The sequence below is a fragment of the Octopus sinensis genome, linkage group LG18, assembly GCF_006345805.1.
Source record: "Octopus sinensis linkage group LG18, ASM634580v1, whole genome shotgun sequence".
Taxonomy (NCBI): domain Eukaryota; kingdom Metazoa; phylum Mollusca; class Cephalopoda; order Octopoda; family Octopodidae; genus Octopus; species Octopus sinensis.
In genome coordinates this window covers 27,614,722-27,629,835 of record NC_043014.1, presented here as the reverse complement: position 1 = coordinate 27,629,835, position 15,114 = coordinate 27,614,722, and the positions used below count along the sequence as shown (strand labels likewise).

At 35.6% G+C, this 15,114-nt stretch overlaps 1 protein-coding gene across 3 annotated transcripts in view; it reads left to right on the top strand.

Moving 5' to 3' along the window:
• The window catches only part of LOC115221677, a 47,058-nt gene that overhangs the window by 16,637 nt on the left and 15,307 nt on the right, over window positions 1–15,114 (top strand). For all 3 annotated transcript variants that reach the window (XM_036510827.1, XM_029791878.2, XM_029791879.2), the window contains 4 exons: window positions 6,037–6,115; window positions 6,497–6,622; window positions 12,284–13,266; window positions 13,370–13,505. In XM_036510827.1, the coding sequence (XP_036366720.1) occupies window positions 6,593–6,622; window positions 12,284–13,266; window positions 13,370–13,505 (1,149 nt within the window). In that variant the 5' untranslated portion in view covers window positions 6,037–6,115; window positions 6,497–6,592. The remainder of the gene's footprint in view (window positions 1–6,036; window positions 6,116–6,496; window positions 6,623–12,283; window positions 13,267–13,369; window positions 13,506–15,114) is intronic.

Genomic DNA, 15,114 nt, shown 5'->3' with positions numbered 1-15,114 from the left:
TATTATTCTTGCTTATGCTCTTCAACCAGAGCTGTCAGAAAGATCAATCTTATGACAGCTTTTTGTAGACTACCTTGTCAACAAATGACATTATGGTGATTATTTCAAGCTACCATGTATTTGAATTGAGATATATATATATATCTATATATATGTGTGTGTGTGTACAGGGTGCAATGGGTAAATTGTTGCCATTTTATATTTTTTATTTCACACATGCACATAGTTTGTTTTTGGTTTTGTCGACTATACAGTATAGTAGGGTCAACTGGGCATTGTCTGTGAGAAAAACAGTACCATGATGCAATTTACTCTGCCAGAAATTTGGAAATGACATGCTGTACTTCTTGGCATTTGTGCGAGAAGCTTCAAGACAAACATTTCAGAGTGTTTGGATGTCAATCTGAGGTCAGTACAGAGAATTTGGAAAGGGTTGGATGAGTCTAATGGTGATTACAGAGGTACAGCAGTTCAGAAAACTCATTCTGATAAGAGAACTCCTGAATTTGTTGGTGAGATCGAGGCCATGAATGAAAACGACCCCTCCAAATCAGTCAGGTCCATCGCCAGGCACATTAGAGTGTCTGAGTTTCTTATTGGGCAGGTAGTGCATGAAGACATTTGGTATTCCTCATACAAGATGAGAAAGGGCCAATTTTTATCCCAAGCCATCAAGGACAAGAGGAAAGCCCATGCTATGAAGCTTTTGAACAAACTCAAGCACCCCTGCCAACTGAACATGCTTTGGTTTTTCTCAGACAAGAAAAATTTCTGCCAGGATCAGATGGTAAACACAGAACAACTGTTGGCTTATCCCCAAAACATGTACCGAGACTAATAAAAATCAAACATCCAGTCAACATCATGGTGTTTGGAGTGATCACTAGCGATAGTGATGTTATGCTTCCATTCATCTTCTCACACGACCTCAGATTCAATACAGAGGCCTACATCAAATATCTGGAGGAGGTAATGCTGCCCTGGGTCAAGAGGGTGGATGCTGGAAGACCCTATGTCTGGCAACAGGACTCTGCACTGTGCCACACAAACAGGAGAACCTAGTCATAGCAGTCAGACAATTTCTACGACCACACCACCCCTAAAATCTGGCCACCTAACTCACCACACTGCAACTCCCTTGATTATTATGTGTGGGGTGCAGTTGAGTTGAGAGACCAACAAAACTCCTTGTAACATCAAAGATGAACTGAAAGCAAAGATTATGGCAGCTGAATGCTGCCATAAACTTAAACAAGGAGACTGTCCAGAAGAATTGCAGGAGATTCCAAAGTCACCTGGAGGCCGTGATTAAAGCCAATGGTAATTTTATTGAATAAATTTACTCTTCAGTATTTCAATATATTTTTATGTAATTTTTGTAAATATATCTGTTAAAATGAGATGTCAGTGTTATTTTCATTTTTGTGTAATTTAGACAACAATTTATTTACTGCACCGTGTATGTATGTGTATATATATATATATATATATATATATAATATTATTAGAGTCAAATATTATATAATATTTTACTATAAAATTGGATTTAATCCTAAATCTGATTTTTTCCCTGTAAATTTGGATTTATTCCCTAATATTTATTATATATATATATATATGCTGTCCCCTATCTCTGTGTTCTTCCTTGCCACCCCTTCCTCATCCTTACAGTTGGCACACATTGAAAGGTAGGTCTGGTGAAATTATTGAGATGCTGGAATGTAGAGGTGTGTTGTATCCAAGGAGTAAGGTGGTGTGGGCATACTTGTTGCTGAGAAAAGGTTGATAATGTCATTGAAGTAGTCAGTGTGTGATAGGATACTTAAGCCTAGACTAGTTTTGCAAAGCAACTATTATTTCTGCCTTTGCCCCTCATCTGGGACTGCCATACAAACAGAAGAATCAATTTTATGGCACCCTTTTGCAGACTGCTGTGTTGACAAATGACTGACCTCTTTGTGGCTGGTGATTTCAATGGGCATGTTGTGCAGCATCCAGGTGGCTATGGAGTTGGTTCCCACAGTGAGAAGGTAACTAGGCTGTTGGAGTTCTGTGATGTAAATGACTTTATGATCTGCGATACTAACTTCAGGAAAACAACTAGTCACCTTTTCACCTATCACTCTGATGACCACATAAGCCAGATCGACTACATTGTCACCAAAAAGCAGGAAAAACAATTGCATATAAATATAAAAGTCCTTTCCAAGTGAAGGGTGCACCGCTCAACATAGATTAGTCATTTGTAACTTCAGACTCTGGACTAGAATGGTGCCAAAAAGCAAACCAGTCTGGAAAAGAAAGATCTGGTAGCTTAAGAATCCGCTGAACAGTCAGAGATTTAGAGACGTTCTAACTGAAGCATTTGACAAGAAAAAGGAAGAGATAGTAACACATAATATAGAGGACAACTTAAAGAGGGCCATTGACCAAATTGGTGGCTGGTGCAAAGTTGTCCCCCAATCATGAAGTGACATGGTGGAGGAACAGCAAAGTAGACAGGGCCATGAGAAAGAAGAAACAGGCCTGGAAAGAGTGGTGACAGCAGAGAATTATATCAAGTAGCTTGAAGGGAAGTTAGGAGACAGGTATATTTAGCTAAGCAAGAAGCAGAAAGGAAGAGTTTGCTAATGTTCTGCAGCACGAGGACCTGAGGCTTGAGGTGTTTCAAATTGCAAGACATATTGTGATGTTGTAGAAGAGAAATGTGTTAGCATGGATGATGGTTCACTTGCAGTTAGTGATTCTGCAAATCTTGGAAATCCCATTATGAAAAGCTACTAAGTGTTGAGAATGCATGCTAGAAGGAATGTTTGTTTAATTTGGACTCAACAGAGGGACCAGCTATCTCAATTGAAGTTTTGTATATATATATATAGGCATAAAAACTGAATATAAAATGATGATAATGATATATATGTGTGTATGCACTTCACATTTAGGGAACTGACAAGATTTAAGTAAAAAATACTAAAACTAAAAGAAATATGAAAATTATCAATTAGAGTGTAAAGCCTAAGCTATTTTTTAATGGAAAATGAATTTTATCTCTATATTATAATTCTGAAATGCAAAAAGTTTGTCTGGTTTTGGCATTAGAACGGGTTAAAGGGCACTAAATCCCGTCGGATTGACTCCAAAATTTACAGGGACATGTAAAATGAGGTGAGGATGCGAGTGGGCTAGGTTAGAAATCCCCATCTTAAAAGGTGTCATTGCTAGGGCCAAAAACGCACACTTTGACAAGTCTACTCTCATTCTTTTATGTGTCTGTCTTTCTCCTTCTCTCTCTCTCTCTTTCCTCCCTTCCTTTCACTTTCTCTCTATAACGTTATTTGACAGTGTCTACTATCTTTCCCCCGCCGCATTCACTCTTTCTTCCACATCCTCTCTCTCTCTCTGCATTCATAGAGAGAATTATTATCGCCAACGGCATCACACAATCATGAGAACAAATATTATGAATCAGATATTTATTGGGTTAATTTATATAGGTGTGTGTGTGTGTTCTATATATAAATATGTATATATATATATAATTTGTATATATAATGCATATATATATATATATATATATATAATGTGTGCATTATGTGGTCAGTTGAGCTGAAAATATGCACACCTATGTTAAAAGTGCTGGCGAGTTTGCATGGCAACTATTTTTTCAAATTCCTCATCTTATAAAATGTGGCCCGAGTAGACCCGAATGAAATCGGATTATATTAACCAAAATGTGAAAAGGGGTCTAAATGGGGCTGGAAGGGGATTAAAATTTACAGGAGTGGGTGTTTAGGAATTCTCTGTTACATCAAGCTAAAAAATTTGCGCCAGCCTTTAAATCTTCAATGTGTTGTCATCCATGATATAGAAGTTTTGAATGCTTGCCATGGTGAGTCTACTGTCGTGAGAAAGAATCACTTCAAAACTTGGTGTTTAGGAATTTTCTTTTACATCAAGTTCAAAATTTTACGCCAGCCGTTAAACTGCCACTACGTTGTTGTCCATCGTTAAGAAATGCCAGCCATGGTGACTCTGCTATCCTCAGATTCTATCCCTTCAAACTTTGGTTTCCAATATTCTTTTATTTTTATTCAGCTCGCAAGTTCGTCTGTCCCTTTTAAATGTTAGTGTTTTGCTGTCTGCTTTGAAGCAGACCTTTCCGTTGCTACTGCCTGATATTTATGATTGATCTTTCAAAATATTTCCTTTCTCAACTTACTCAAGATCTTTTGTTGGAGAAAGATAGATAGAGAAAGATAAAGAGCAAGAGAAAGTGAGGGAGAGTCCGAGAGAAAGGAAGAGTAAGAGAGTGGGAAAGTGAGAGAGAAACAAAGAGGGAGAATGTGGTGATTAAAAACTGAAAGGAAGCAACAGAAAGTAACAACCACACTCTTACCCGTGCATAGAGCTGGTCACCTTAGGCTAGTGTTGTTATATTTTGGGATGATCATTATTTTATCAATTTTTTTCTTGCCAAGTTGTTACACATCTGTGACCTCTGCAGTGGCTCTTTCTACCCATATGTATCCTGCACTGCCTAGTCCATTCTGTCCTATGAATTTTATGTTATTTGGTATAAAAAATGCTGAAAAATCTGTTAGACACATCAAACTCATTTAAAGGCTCAAAGCTATTCCATTCTTAAATATGATTTGAACTTGGAATTAACTGATTCATTAGAATTCTACCTTCAACTTCTGCACATTGGTCAATCTGCATAAAAATTATCATCATTAATCATTAGTGATATATACTACACAAGACTCATAAATTTATATGTATATTTATATTGCAAAGATATATACTTAAATTCACAGTTTGATGTCATTGTGCATATGTGTACATATACATAATCATATTCCAATAAATTAAAGGAAATGGGTCATATAATACATGTGTTGGGTATCTGAATGTATATACACAAATATATATATATATATATACACATACAAACATGCATAGATTGTACACACAGACACATATACAATAGTTTTTTTTTATTACATTCTACTTGACTGATATGTGTGTATTGTAATATACACATATATGTATACGTATCCTGTCCTAGACAACACGTGTGAAAACGTTGGGCTGTGAATGACTTCATTGGATTGTTGGATGCATATGTTTCTGTGTTCTTATGCATTGTCATCTACAAACATCAAATTTGAAAATTTTTTCCTGGGTCTATTTCTGCAGTGTAGGGTCTTCCCATGTTCAAGTGTGCTTGAGTGTGTTAAATATGACTTAACACAAATATATTTTATTCAATGCTGCTTTATGTGACTTTATTCATTTAATTCTGGCTTGACCAAGTATCATGTATACCAGCATTTGTGCCATATGCTGTCCTAGTATAAGAATGAATTCATTCTTATCAAGCTGTGAATGACAAATTTCGTGTTAATTGCTGACCAATGTGAAAGAGTACAGAAATCTACTTGTAATCATATTTTCTTTTATTCAGATACAGTTTATCTAATATGTCTCCTGTATCTAAATAGCAGGGTGCAATCTGACGAAGATCTGACAGCAGTTTCCAGCAGGTCAAGAGGCTTGCAGTATTGTAAGACTTAGTAAAGATTCTGAATCACTGGTTTCTTACATCACAACTTGAAAAACTTTGCACACTCTTACATTTTTTGTGAAAGCACCTATTATAATATGTTCTTTATTTGTACATGTCTAGTTGAAACATACTCATGTTTTTACTATCCCAACTCACCTTGAATACCAGGCAGAGTTTTCTGTAGTAAATGAAAACATTTGACTCATCAATTCTGTCTAATCTCTCTCTCTCTCTCTCTCAAACACACACACACACACACACACACCTTAAATCATATTGAAGCTCACTTTTCTATACTTGTACGGGTTGGATGGATCCTTTCTAACACAGGACTCTCCCTTCTTTGCATTCCTCTTTGTCATCTCCCTGTAGGGCATAATGCCATGAGATTCATTTTCATCAGCTTTTACAGATTAAAAAAAAAACAAAAAAACTTTACTTTGTTTTCCTAACTCCTTGTTTTGCAGCATCAAGTGTATAGTTTGCGACAGCAAGCATGTTTTTGCTCGAGACATTGCTGTTGTTCTCCAGAATATTGACACTAAGGTATGTTTGAGATTTTACATACAAAATTGCATCTTGATTGAATGACTACCATGTCTGACTACTGTCTTTAAACTCTTACAACTGTCATTACATTTTTCTTTTAATCAAGGTAATTAGTTATATTCTATTGTAACTGAGGAAAAAAATGTAATAATACCAGCATCACTCTATAAAAACAACACCAGAAATTATTGAAGGAAAAAAAAAATTACTAATTTACTAATTCGTTTACTAATTCAGCTATAAAATTTTCAGTCAGAATCCATCAAAGATTGCGTGTGAGTATGTTTGTTTGTTTGTGTGTGTTTGCATGTGTTATTTGTTCTCAGATTTCTCTGAAGAACAGTAATTTGATGTCTTTCTTTCCTTTCTTTTTTCTAGCATCCTATAACACAAGTAATTTCTGGTTGCTGTGAAGAGTACCATGGAAAATTTGGATGTGGGACTAAAAGTCTTTTATATTTTATTGGTCAGTGGATGCAAATAGGCACAGAACTATTACGTCAGGTAAATAAGACCACTAGTCACTCTTATTATTATTAAGGCAGAAAGCTGGCAGAATCATTAGTACGTTGGGCAAAATGCTTAGCAGCATTTCACCCATCTTTACATTCTGAGTTCAAATTCTGCTGAGGTCAGCTTTGCCTTTCATCTTTTCAGGGTCAATAAATTAAGTACCAGTGAAACACCGGGGTTGATGTAATCGACTAGTCCTCCTCCCACCAAATTTCAGGCCTTGTGCCTTTAATAGAAAGGATTATTATTATTATTATTATTATTATTATTGAGTGTGAGAACTGAGCATGCCATCAAAGTGACACTGGAGTACAAATATATGAAGTCTAATATACCCATCTGATATGGGTACACCAGGTACATGCATCACAACCATAAGTGCATGACATGATGATCTCAAATCAAGATATACAGCACATGACCTTGCAGGTGGGGGCCTAGTTAGAATTTTCTTGAGGCCGAGTAACCTATCCCTCTCAAAAGGTCCATGAATAAGGGTTGTTTAACCCTTTTGTTACTAACCCGACTGAAACCAGCTCTGGCTCTATAGTACAAATGCCTTGTTTTCATAAGTTTTGAATTAAAATCTTCCACCAAACCTTAGTCCCAATTTATGTTCCTAACATTAGCTTAATGATAACTAAGTTATTTTACTAAATTCTTTGTTATATTTTAAAATAATTGAAAGAAACACAGAGCATCTCAAAATAAATACACTAACGAAAGGGTTAAGGATGTTGAATGAAACACCCATGTTTCCTGAGGCAAATTATTCAAACCCCAAAGAATTCCTCTCAACACATGGCTATGATGCTCCCCCACTGCTTCTGCTCGTGATCAGAGATGCACTTATCGTCAGCCACGAAGGTACATGCTCAATTGGTTAAGGTCAAACAACTGACAAGCAAATCTGTGGTATTGAGCAGAATATTTGCTGTAGCCTATCTTTTACATCAAAGCAAAATATACTTGATAACACTTCCAATTAGTTAAGATGAGAAGCCATGAGAGCCAGTGCCTGGTATTGCATCAGGGCATTTATTATTGTTGTTGTTGTTGTTGCTCAAAAGGTCCAGAATAATGGATATTTAAGGATGTTGAACGAAACACCCATGTTTCCAAAGTTGAATTATCCAAGCTCCAAAGAATTCCTCTCAACACATGGCTATGATGCTCGCCTACTACTTCTGCTCATGATCAGAAATGCACATACTGTCAGCCACTAAGGACATGCTCAACTGGTTACAATCAAACAACTGATAAGCAAATCTGTGGTATTGAGCAGAATATTTGCTGTAGCCCATCTTTTATTATCATTATTATTATTGTTATCATCATCATCATTTATGGTTTCTTTTCATTATAACTTTATTTCTGCTGCCATAGTACCAGACGTCCTTTGGAGGCAAGGAGTAACAAAGCCACTTTTGTTTTGCTATGCATGCTAAAATTATCACCACACTTATTCCATTTTAGATGGAGAGTGCTTTCCATAGTATATGGGCTGTACCCATCAAAGTATTTCTTTTGTAGTTCACAGAGATTGGAGTTACCAGAGTTGCTTAAATACTTCTCGGCTCCCTTCTTTATCATTCCCAACGCACCAATTACTACTGGTGTTATCGTAGTACTAAGCTTCCACATTTTTGTGATTTCAATTTTCAGATCTTTATAGTGAGAAAGCTTTTTGTATTCTTTTCTTGAGACATTTTGATCTTGTGGGACAGCCATATCTATTAACAGACAAGTTTCTCTGTTATTGTCCTTGGTCACTATGTTTGGTCAATTGGAGTCAATTTTTCTGTCTGTTTGTATTGGGATATTCCAAAGGATGGTGACACCCTCACCATTTACTATATCCTCTGGATGGTACTTGTATGACTTATCATGGGATTTTATTTTATAGTATTTACAAGCATTCCAGTGGATGTACTGCCCTAGTCTGTCATGTCTTATGAGGTACTCCTTTTCAGCAAGGACTGGGCAACCAGAAACAACATGATCAATTGTCTCTGAATTTTCTGTCAGTATGGAAGAAACTTATGAATTGATAGAACTCATTCTGAAAGGAGTTAACTACTCAGTTCACAAGTGGAATATTTGTGGTAATTTAAAGGTGATTTCCCTCCTCCTAGGACTGCAGCTGGGACATACCAAAAATACCTTCTTCTTGTGTGTTTCGAACAACCTCAACAACAGCAGTCATTACACTGTAAAAGACTGGCCTAAAAGAGATGGGCACATAGTTGGTCAGTACAATGTACAGCATATGCCACTGGTAGATTCGCACAAGAGTTTCCTTCCTCCTCTTCACATCAAACTCAGCCTCGTAAGAAACTTCATAAAAGCAAGGATGCACAATGGTTGTGGCTTCCAGTACCTTAAAGAAAAATTTTGTGCAGAGAAAAGTGACGCAAAACTGAAAGCAGGCATTTTCATTGGACCTGAGATCAGAGAATTGATATCTGATAGCAAATTCAGAGGTAAACTGAATTTAGTTGAGCTGACAGCATGGGATTCATTCGTGTTAATTGTACAGAACTTTCTTGGACATCATTGGGCTGAAAATTATGTTGATTTAATAAACAACATGCTAACATCATACGAAAGAATGAGATGCTGAATGTCCCTTAAAACGCACTTCTTGCATTCTCATCTTGATTTTTTTCCAATGAATCTTGGTGCCCTTAGTGATGAGCATGGTGAGAAGTTCCACCAGGACATATCTGAGATGGAAACAAGGTTTCAAAGCCGGTTCAACCCACACGGGATGGGTGAATACTGCTGGTTCCTACAACGGCAGACCAGCATGACTCATAAGCGGAAGAGCAAGTATCTCAAACATTTCTGAGCTAAGCATATCAAAAATAAAGTATTTCCTTAACATAAATATGCTATTTACAATTATATTATAATACTATTTGCCTTGAATATAAATTTACTATATACAGTACTAATATACTATTATAATAATTATTTACCTTGAACTTAACTATTCCTAATTCTAATAAAGTATTAATATATAATTATGTGCATAACTCAAAATCTTAATGTGCTACAGCAATTCTGAATTCAGATTCATAATCTGCGTACTCGATTTAGTTTAGTACAGCACCATTTGTATGGTAGCAGACAATAAATCTCTTTTGTTGCCCAGTGAAATGTATAATTAATTTCCAAACAATATGAATGAATAGGCATTACATTTGACCGAGTAATGCTAAAGAATTAAATGTGTTAACTCTTAGTTTCACATTAAGAAATGCTGATTTTATAGAATATTTATGCTAAAGTTTTCATAAACTATTTGCTTTCAGAATATTTACATTGTACCTTCTACCATTTCTTGTAAAAGAGCTTTGTGGTTTTTGAAGATGAGAAATTTCATTGAAGGCAGCCCTTCTAAGTAGATTGTTTCAAACTAGAATTTTTATGTCAAAATGAGGAGAGGAAGATAGCGACTCAAGTATTTGATAAATACATTAGATATACCTTTTGTTGATGTCATTGTTGATTAGCTTTAGGTCAGTCCTGATTTTGAGGAAATCTATGATCAAGGGCATTTCAGTCATGTCTATTCTATCCTTTTAGAGAGTGGGATTTTTAACAGATTGTGTAACTGTATAGAAGCTTCCTCATAATTATTAATGATGGGAAGCATCTCTACATATTGAAACTTCCCTTCTTGATTGAAAATTATCCATTTAACCTATGATGACTTGGTAAAATAAACAGACATTAAAAAAAAAATTTTTGTCAAGAGCAATAACATTTTAGTTTTAACTATTTGTCCTACACTTTTGTGTTGAGTGCTACCAGAAATGCTGGAAAGAGGACTAAAGTCTTGTCAATATTAACACTTCATAAGGTGGCAAGCTGGCAGAATCATTAGTGTCTTTATGTTAATTCTGCCGAGGTTGACTTTGTCTTTCATCCTTTCAGGATTGATAAAATAAATACCAGTTGATGAGTTCAAGGTTATTGACTTACCCCCAACTCCAAATTGCTGGCCTTGTGCCAAAATTTGAAACCAATATTAACACTCATCATCATTATCATCATTTAACATCCATTTTAACAGGATTTGGTGAGCCCTAGGGACAATTTGAGCTTCATTGTTAATTTTGGCATAGTTTCTATGGCTGGACACACTTCCTAACACCAACCAATTTACAGTGTGTAATAGTTACATTTTTCATGCCACTGGCACTAGTGAGGTTGCCAAGTAACTTTCAAGACAAAAAAAGCCTTCTTGACCAAATGTGGGGCTAGTATTTGAGTGGAGCAGTGCTTTTATGCTAGTATCATGTGTAGAGAGGAAGTTCATTGGTAGAAACACTATGTAAATGATGAGTGTATAATTGATGTACAATGTTGAACTTGAAACTTCCAGTGGACAAATCTGATACAGGAAAAGTGTAGCTATAGATGCTCTAAGCGGTGGAACATCTGAGCTCAAGAAAGCTCAATTGTGCTGTGATGGATATATGGATAATTTATTCTTCAAATCTATCTCAACCAATTAACCAAATATTTTGAAAATGGGAGATAGCTTAGCACACCTGGGCTACATCTGTAAGTAGCCAAAATTGCATGCAACAATGCAACAACACCTCATCATCAACATTGTATTCACTGTTTTTCTATGTTGGAATACTGGATTAGGTTGCCAGCTTCTCTAAACAGAATTTCTCTGTCCTATACCTATTCATTGAGACTCATTCACTCTGTCTCTCTTACCATCACTCATCTTTACTTCTATCAATCACTCTCACAAATTACTTCCTCAACTACTACTTTTTTTTTGACAGATATCACTCTTACTTCTATTATTCCCTTTTCTAGAACCCTCCCTTCTATTACACTCTCTTTCTACATCACATTGCTGTCTACTCAATCTCCTTACATGTATTTGCTCATCACTGTCCTCTCTTCTATTACTACTTCTTTTATAACCCTCTTGCTCTTACTACCCTGGTTCTTTCTTGCATCACTTTCTCTTTTATTCAACCCTCAGTCATGATGCCTTGAATGAGAGTATAGAGGACTCTTTAGATTTGTCTGGGTCAAACCAACTTCTCTATTACGAGTGCCATGATAAATGAGTCCAGTACATTCTGTAAAGTGATCATTGAATGAACAGAGTTTGACATAGCGAAGGAAGGACCCTTTAGCCTTCTAAAAGTAGTTGGTGTTAGGAAGGACATCATGCCATAGAAACGGAGCCCAAAATTGAACATACATGTGACGTAATTTGCAATCCCTGTAGGAGGGCAGTAATTCCAGATGGGAACTGATTCATACCATGACACCCCATCCAGCCCATTCCAGTATGAAAAGCAGATGTAAAATGGTTGTGGCAGCAGTAATAATTTGATTCAGATTGAATATTTTTGATTCCATCATCTTTAGCTTTTCTCTACTATATACTAAGCTTTCTTTTTCCTTTGGATCAAACATTCAGTAGCCTACCCATGCTAGCTGTTGCCATCAACCATTAGAACAGTATTCTGAGTAACTAGCTGTTGTTTATTGTATGTGTGCGTGTGTAGGAGAGAGGAATGCACTCACTCTCAAGCACTCATGCTTATGTTTCTGTATATCTTCTCTGAGTAATACTCCACATCTGTATTTTATTTTTTTCTCCAACAGGGCATCTCAATATACTTAATCACATCAGCATTAAGGAGCACCATAGAAAACTGTATTCAATATGTAGATACCTTGACATATTCTGTCGACAAGTTTTTGGAACCATCAAGCCACAAAACTCCATTTGTTAGAAGTTCACAAATTGACCAGCCTGAAAATTCATCCAGCCTTCCAAATGTACTTCAGCCAACTACTAATTTTTCAGTTCTATCTCTGACTGAGCATACATCTGATGTCAGCTGGTTTTTTCAAGATACAGCTACAAAGTCTGTCCTAGAGAGTTTGGAAGAGCCTACAGAATTGAACAACTCAGATCCTGAATTTCATGAACATTTGAATAAAATAAATTTAGAGAACAACATTATAAATTCTGATAAACCCGAGAAGAAAGTATTTTCTCCTAATGATGATGATGATGATGATTTTTCCCATTGCTTTGATCAAATTTCATCTTTTAGAGATGTAACCAAACATAGCATTAAAGAAACACAATTCTTTACAAAGCATTCATCTGTATATTCACCAATTCCATCAAACAGTAATAACTGTTCAACTAGTCATACTACCACAGCAAGTTCTGCTAGAGAAAATTGGTTAGAAAACTATGTAGAGGACTATATAAAATCCAAGCTTCAAAAATCTAGAATTCCTGAGTCATTTCCTCATCTTAGGTTCAGTCAACACCTTAATCCCTTAAGCAGTAGCAAAATCTGTTCTGTAAATTATGATTCTGCTACTAATGCAGTCAATACTAAATTGTGTGATGAATTTAAGGAAATATTAATTTTAGATGAAAGTGAAAAAAATTCCTCTCCTTCAAGACTTGAAAATTTTCATGATATTAACTTCACTGATATTTGGCAAAAAGTTAAAGGTTTGGTTCAAGCATTTTGCCATGGGGCACATACAGAAATTGAAGATTTTGTGATAGAGGCACTAAAATATCAGAACAAACATTTATCTTACCAAGAAAAAAACATTCGGTATGTTAAATTTTGTGATTGTTATTATTTAATTTTTTTTCCATCATTACTGTAAATTGTTAATCTTTTTATTAATTTATCTCATGTTTTGTTATTGTTGTAGACTTGATGTGAAAAGACTTCATACTTGCTGTATTCAAGGTCCTACCATCAAGCAATCTGAATTTGTTCCAGGGATAGTTTTACCTTTGCAGCAAGAAACATTTTGTATTGAGCAAGATAAAACATACACTGTACTTGTAAGAAATATTTCTGCTTTCTTTTACATTGCTATTTAAAAGTAAGATTACATATTTTTCCCATGTGACCATAGATGGATGACAGCAAGAGTAAGGATGCTGTAGCTGTTCAGCTCCAGGCCAGCCCTGAAGAAGCAGATGATCAAGGCATCCCAACCATGATAAGCTTGTTTCTCTTTTCATCATCATCTGGTCAGGTGATTTGTCTAGACCAGTGTACCTCTTCCAGACATCCCGATCGAACGATACTGCATAAATGTTGGGCTTGGGTTTTCAGCCACAATGGTCTTCCATCAGCAGAAATATCTCATCTGTACATGCTGCGACTTCAGATGACAGCAGTAGTTCACTAACTGAACTGGTTGATCATGGCTATTGTTCAATATACCCTTCCTATTTTAAAATAGTAGGGGTGGGATCTGAAATATTGCAAGTGTGACCTTCAGACCAAATGGCAATCTATTATATTTATATAGTCTTCTGTGCATATTCACTGTTAGAAGCTTCAAGCACTCCTCATCTACTATAATTTGCAAAAACGCATCAGACAGATCCAGTTTTGAAAATATTTTGCCACCATTTAATTTTGAAAAAAAATCCTCCAGAGTAGGCAGTGGATAGTGGCACATTTTTAGACAGTCATTCAAACCAGTAGAAAAAATGGCATACATCTTTATTTTGTTATTTTTTTTTTTAATACACACAGTTGGTGCTGCCCACTTAGAATAATCTACTTTTTGAATAATTGCCATCTCCTCTAGTCTGTCTAATTCTTCCTCTAACTGATTTATCGTAGCAAATGGTACCTTTCTATTAGTTTTGAATATAGATACGACATTTTCCTTCGTTTGAAAAACAGGCCTCAGTCTTAGAACCGAGACCTAATTTATCCAACATCACTTCATGAAAGATGTTTTAAAATTTTTTCTTCAATTCAGCTGGTGAGTTATTTCCACTGGTGGAAATTTTATTTTTTTACAGAACAGACTTTTCATCACCTCTTTCCTAATATGTAGCAAATGTGCCTGTGTGTGTATGTCATGTTATGTATTGTGTGCCTAGCTGCAATCTATTATTTATTTGTGAGTTTAATTTATAGATAATGAAAGCTTCCTTAATTCTTAAGTTGCCGAGATTTCTATCATTGGCTTCAATAGTAACTTTAATTTGTTTGTTGGTATTTTTACATCTATCAGTGTGTTTTAGAAATCTCGGCAACTTAAGGAAGCTTTGATTATCTATAAATTATACCCACAAATAAATAATAGATTGGAGCTAGGCATGCAATACATAACATGACATACACGCACGGGCACATTTGCTACATATTAGAAAAGAGGTGGTGAAAATTGATTTGTGGAGCGATAAGTTAATTATTGACATCACTAATATCCATGAAGAAGAGAAACACTTGAAAATTCAAATATAATCATAGCACTATGCAGTTGTAGTGGATGCGTGGATGTATTAATAAATACATAAGTGCTTTGTAATAAATTAAAGATTTATTATCACTACATCAATTTGTAAGCAATGTTACACATCGCTTGTACAAAATGCATATTAAATAGTGGTTGCAAATAATACATATTAAAGGAATGCATAATAC